The sequence below is a fragment of the Ixodes scapularis genome, unplaced genomic scaffold (assembly GCF_016920785.2).
Source record: "Ixodes scapularis isolate PalLabHiFi unplaced genomic scaffold, ASM1692078v2 PGA_scaffold4__175_contigs__length_147842914, whole genome shotgun sequence".
Classification (NCBI taxonomy): domain Eukaryota; kingdom Metazoa; phylum Arthropoda; class Arachnida; order Ixodida; family Ixodidae; genus Ixodes; species Ixodes scapularis.
The window spans coordinates 57965800-57972043 of record NW_024609879.1 but is presented as its reverse complement, the minus strand read 5'-3'; the positions used below and the strand labels follow the sequence as shown (position 1 = coordinate 57972043).

Genomic DNA, 6244 nt, shown 5'->3' with positions numbered 1-6244 from the left:
GTCCACGCGAAGATTAGGTCGTTTACGCTATTAGAGCACAGCCTAGACTGCACAGAATTTAAAGAAGCAGATTCAATGTCAATATACACTACATTATTTAGTAGCCTAACACTTCTCGTAGGCTAACAAAAAGGACCTCATACAGACCCAGGGAATATTCAACATTCCCATGCATATTCAACACAATGTGTGTGCAGCAGAAAATATAGCAATGCTAGTGCAGGGCCTGTGGGAAATTACAGCAAGAACAGGCAGCTAAGGTCAAACCACCTAACAGTGTTAGGTAATAAATATATACAAAAAATTTGTTACCAAAGTAATCATACAACATTTGGTCAATATACAAGGCACATTGATTAAAACACTAACATATCGGACATGTTCGGCATATACTCCACGCACGCACCCATCAAAGATCACTTTGCTAAAAAACGTCCTCATCCCGTATATAAAAAAACTATGTCCTGCATTATAAAGTGCAAAAAAGCCAGAAATATAATCGGCATGCAAACTGCACAACCACATTAAAAATCGTTCTTTCATAGGCGCCTGAAACACCATACCATACTAAGCTTTGAACTTGTTGAGTTGAGCGCCAGCAACAGAAGAATGAAACCTAACTTTTTCCAAGTTTCGATTAATAAAGCGCACATGCCAGCACAACCGCACCCTGCAAAACATCTTCAAAAACCTCCGCTGACACTCCTCGGAGCATAAATCCAAAAAACCAATACGCGACAGATGGTGATACAAAACATCACAGACATTGCGCAAGTGTGCTACGCTTTCTATAACACACATAAAGTGAGATTCCAGGCTCTGAATGTAAGTGAAAGTAGCCTCCGAAAGCACAGTTAAGTTGGCGAACATCTTTCCTGGAACATGAAAGGCTTTAAGCATCGTAAAATATTGGTGGGGCCAGTTTAAGTTGTCAGACCCTTCCCTCAGTGACCCACAACAGAGACAACCCTGTGAACGTTTTTCCAGGAACAGCTTGACTAGAAATCCTGCAACATAATAGGTAGCAGAGTCGTTTATTATGTTAGAGTTTTTACTTGATGCAAGTTCCGAAATATCGTCCAATGGAGGAAAGTCGTCCACGGGGGCACATTCCACGGCGTCAGCGATTGAGGTTGTCTCTAGTGAAAATGGGGACATCTCCTGAAGGAGGTTAGTGTTGTCATCTTCAACATTTCCCTTTTCCGAGAGTTTTAGGAGCTTCCTAATCCCAATGTGCCTCAGTCCAAAAGTAAACTAATACACATTAGGATTGGTGTTGCAGCCGTGTTGTTGCCTCATCTGCCCGAAAATATTTTTGACGGCATCTTGCTGCAGTCGCCGTGTCAAAAGAAAGCTGAAGTTATATTTCTCAGAAATATCCTTCCAGAGCATAAGGACGGCTCTGATAGTAACCTGCCGCCCAGTGACTGTTTGTGGCTGCCGTCTACCCTCAAACTTCCAGGCTGGCACCCATGGAAGTTGGTTGCAAAGAAAATCAACGATTTCAGTGTCGCCTTTTCTAATCGCATAGCGTAACTTTTGTTCAGATTTTTTTGGTCTCGAGCTGTTAAGACAGTCAAAAAGTTTGTCCATGCGGTCACAAAAGTATGCCGTGGACATGGCCGCCTCAGGGAGCTGTCTGGCATACACAAGAGCTAAAAGTGCAACGCATACTGATGAACTGAGGACCTGAGTCGCACGTTTCACCTTCATGTTACTGAAAGGTTTCTGGTAAATATGCCGGTCTGTCAGTTTCGGGGCTAATCGTAGTCGCATCTCGTGCGTGGAGTGGTAAAGTTACACAATGTAGTTCCAGTCTACAGTTTCACTCCCGATGTGAAGCTTGTGGGCTTGCAGGTTGTTACGGGTGGCCTTTATCAGGTGCGGGACATCAAAAATAAAATAGACACTTTCATTTCTTACTTTGAAGAATGGCTGCTCAACATACACTCCAAGTTGATGCGCCAAACTTACGTTGGAGGCACCCTGGTCACAGACCACTGCTTTGATAGTAATGCGAATGTCCTTCAGCTGCTCAATCAATGACATAAGCAGGTTACGAGTTACAGAGAACGGTGTTGATGTATGCCCAATAGTGTATGCTACAGGTTGCACCCGCCTCCTAGAAACTCCAGATAGGAGGAAAACCTGGGCTCTGTCAGCAATACTGGAAGTTCACTCAACACCATCATCTGCAAATCCGAGGACAACATCCTGCGCCACATCGTATGACAAATTCTTTTTCAATATCATCTCGTCAAACACTAAAGTACAAATGCGGTGGCGTTCATTCCATGACTTTGTTTTTGACGCAATCGATGACATGAAGCCTGGAATGATACCTGGCGTCATTTTGACATTGGCGAGCCACCTTCGTAGTGAACGCCGAGATGGTAGCGTGAACACTGAAGACATATATCGGTGTGCCCGCGGTCCATGAAAATTCCGATGGAGCGCAAATTTCTTCAGCCACAGTGGAAATCGCTTCCCTTTGCCCTTCGACATATTCTTTATATGCGATAATATGAGGTGAAATACCTCTTCAGAAACATGAGGCCGAAATATTTCCAGAGCTTGAGAAGCTGTCTGAGGCGTCTTCAGCTGCTGTTTCCGCTGTCTGGCTATCGTCTTTCTGTAGCTGGAAATTCTCGCCTGAAGTCGCTTGATAACGCCCTCGGGCCTTTTCGTGAGCTTGCGGCAAACAGGTGCAGGATGGTTTGGACCAGCTATAAAAATGGCAACAAGTCAGTGAGATTAAAAACAGTTCCAATCAGTGCGATACGATTTAACCAGTACAAGCACCACTAACCAGTAGCATACCAGGTAAGGTGTGGAGTGAAGCCTGAATTTTCTTCTTGTGCTTTACCATTTAAGCACTGTCAAAGCCAGTGAAACTTCTGACCACCAATTACGTTATTCTTTTACTAGTCATGTAAAATGTTCTGTACTAAATGTCTTTACGTAAAATCCTTGATAACCTTTCAAGTTTGAAAGGCTGAAATAGCATGAAAAACGCAAAACAGCCATGAAAAATTCTCTTGAAACCTCCGCTTGATATATGTGTTCCATTTTCCCACACCTCCCCAGTCAATAGTAATACAAATGGTTAGATCGGTATGCCACACACACAAAGGAAAGACTATAGCTTATAAGGGGACCTAGAATTTTTTAAACTGATCCTTCTAGGACATATTGTATTATATACTGGCTATAGAGATTCACACAAATATGTTTCAAAAAGTGGCGAAAGCAAAATGGGACACTTACAGTGTTGACCTGGACCACAGTGGCCAGCGAAAAGACCAGAAGAGCTGGTTGCCTGACTTGGGTCTGGAAGAGTGCGCATATTAGGCACAGGCTGGTGCTTTAAAATAACTCTATGTTACCGAGTGCTGCAGAGTGCATTACTGCGGAGCTGCATGGGAGTAGTGAATTCTGCAGTCTGTCGGGCTCTGCCTGGTCTGGAAAGGTTTCATTATGAGACAAAGAAGTGCACCATGACAAGATAACCTCTTACCAAGCACAGCACGGCTCGCTGCGACGGAGCTGCACTGGAGTGAAGGGCCAGACGAGCTGGTTAGGCACAGGCTGATGCCTTAAAATAACTCTATATTACCGAGTACTGCAGAGTGCATTATTGCGGAGCTGCATGGGAGTGGTGAATTCTGCAGTCTGTCGGGCTCTGCCTGGTCTGGAAAGGTTTCATTATTAGACACAGAAGTGCACCATGACGAGATAACCTCTCACCAAGCACAGCACGGCTCGCTGCGACGGAGCTGCACTGGAGAAAAGGGCCAGATGAGCTGGTTGCCTGAGTGGGACCTGGAAGAATGGGCTTATTAGCCTACATAGAGAAGTTACTTATACCTTTGTGTATATGAGGGAAACACATTATTACAATCACCTATTGCAGATGCCCCGTTTATGGGAGGACGAACAGTAGGCACAGCTGATCGCACTAGGGTTGTTTGCCCTGGGTCCATAAAATCTTTTGCAGTGAAGTGATCACTGCAGACGCGATAGGTGGCATAGAGTTGCGAAGCAGACTTTCCAAAAAGATCGTACCTCTTGGCATAGTCGAGCCAAGCCTTTGACCTGGAATATATATTATTTTCCAATGTGCTAAATGTACACTTTGGAACAAAATGTTAGATGCCAATCTGCAACCCTCTCTTCGACATTTTGGCTCCGCTCGCAAGCGATGGGGACATATTTTTATTTGGCAGGTCTTTGGATGTCTCAACGCACACAGACAAATTTGGGCTCCTGCTCCAGAGTAGTGCAAAAGTAGCTCAACTAAGAAATCATGTTTTTTGCGCGAGAGGACGAACACAAGGGAGTACAACAAGCACAAGCGCGCTTGTGCGTGTTGTCCACCCTTGTGTTTGTCCTTTCGCACAAAAAACATGATTTCTAACGTTCACCAACTCGCCCAACAACAGGTCATTTTATAGCTAATTAACAGCGGGTGCACATTCACATTTCTTTAGGACAAGACAGTATCAGTCGAGAGCAATATTCACCCCACCATGAAGCAGCGCTTTTATAACTCAAATTTAGAGCCACAATAATAAAACACGAAAATTGAATCCACCATGAAGCAGCACCTTTATAACCCCAATTTATAGCCACATTAAAAACGATACATTCAAGCTATGTATGAGACAAATCAAGGGCTGCTTCTTTTCCTTAACAATTTTGTGTTATAAGATTAATTTGTCAGTTTTTATCTTCAAAGACAAAGTGGTAAGTCAGTACTAAGATTAGTATAACTGACCTGAGATCGCTTAGCCCAAATCCCCACATTACAGTTAAGGCATCCAGTCAACTTTAGCGGTTGATTTAAAAGCGCATTCTAGTAATAAATTATATTGTGAAGAAAAATAAATTATTGGGATTTTTTTATATGCTCAAGTATGCAAATGGGTCCAAGGAACTATTGACAAGAAGGAGCTCACGCCAACCTACCTTGCGTCACGTGGGATTCGGAAAAATTTTGTGCCGGGTTTCTTGTGCGTTTTACCGTTGTTTTCGCACCATGCGACACAGCAGTAGCTACCGTAGTAGCAACCGGAGGGCATCTGAGAAAGAAAAAAATACAAGATATAAACAAATATTCGTAGCTGTTAGTACGATAGCGCAGCCCATGTAACAATATTAACATACACGGGAAAAGCCGGCTGCTCTCTGAGGTTTATTTCGCAGCGTCTGTTGGACCTCTGAGCATGCAAATAACGGGTAAAACAAACGGACACAATACAGTTCGCTTTTTTCTCTCGCCCTTGTATGCGCACGCTGTGTTTTGCTCGCAAATAAGCAATAACAAAGAAACGAGAAAACGTCTTACCTTCTGAAGAAACCTGTTAGGCGCAGACAATATCCACGTTGTGCTCACATTCTGCTCGCTGTGCTCACATGTGCTCAACACAAAACGCGTTTTTTATTTATTTATTTCAGATACCCTCAGGGCCAAAGGCATTAGAGAGGGGAGTGGGTACAATGTATAAGTATAAAGTTAAAACATGCAGTGGTTATTAGTACAGTAAATTGACTCTTATTTATACAATGTTAGCTATGGCGTTCTTGAACTGCTGGGGATCTTTGATTGTTGCTGTCGGGGCGGGAAGGCCATTCCACTCCACTGATGTGCGAGGAAAGAATGACTGAAAAAAAGCATTAGTTCTACACGATGGAATCCCGACTTTATGAACATGATCTAATCTAGATGAGATGTATTGGGGGGGTAAAATATGTTCGGCGCGCAAGGAGGGATGAAGAAACAGTTTGTGAAAGAGACAAAGACGAGAGATTTTGCGGCGGGATGTTAGGGATGGCAGATCAAGGTTAGATTTCATTGTACTGATGCTTGCAGTTCTATTATAGTTAGACAATATGAAACGAACAGAATTATTTTGAACCATTTCAAGTGAGTGTATCAAGTTTTCGTGGCTTGGATCCCAAACCGAACGGAATATTCGAGTTTAGAGCGAATGAGGACCTTGTAGAGTAGTAGTTTTAGGAATGAAGGTGCTTTAGCAAAGTTACGTCGAAGATAACCCAGCATGCGGTTAGCGTTATTAATGACGTACGAGGTGTGAACGCTCCAAATTAAGTTAGATGAAATGTGGACACCAAGGTATTTATAAGAAGATACGGCGTCCAAAGGCACATTATTAAGAGAGTAGACGGGCGAGTTAATATTTTTTCTAGAGACACGCATAAGTTTACATTTGTTAATGTTTAG

At 43.2% G+C, this 6244-nt stretch overlaps 1 protein-coding gene across 1 annotated transcript; it reads right to left on the bottom strand.

Annotated features, from left to right (window-relative positions):
* Nucleotides 1–2348: 2348 nt before the first annotated feature.
* LOC120840588 lies at nt 2349–5432 on the bottom strand. Its single transcript, XM_040211176.2, has 8 exons — nt 5348–5432; nt 4969–5081; nt 3905–4095; nt 3748–3822; nt 3617–3691; nt 3268–3330; nt 2539–2726; nt 2349–2405 (listed from the first exon to the last, which is right to left on the bottom strand). The coding sequence occupies exons 2-8, from the start codon at nt 5079–5081 to the stop codon at nt 2349–2351; spliced, it is 762 nt and encodes a 253-aa protein (XP_040067110.2). The 5' UTR covers nt 5348–5432.
* Between the last annotated feature and the right edge of the window lie 812 nt (nt 5433–6244).

Bases quoted from the DNA above. Each gene is read 5' to 3' on its own strand.
- LOC120840588 (XM_040211176.2), bottom strand. From the start codon at position 5,081: ATGCCCTCCGGTTGCTACTACGGTAGCTACTGCTGTGTCGCATGGTGC. The intron at 3,823-3,904 runs GTGATTGTAATA...CCATTCTTCCAG, and splicing joins AAACGGGGCATCTGCAATAG to GTCCCACTCAGGCAACCAGC. The intron at 3,692-3,747 runs GTGAGAGGTTAT...AAACCTTTCCAG, and splicing joins AGCGAGCCGTGCTGTGCTTG to ACCAGGCAGAGCCCGACAGA.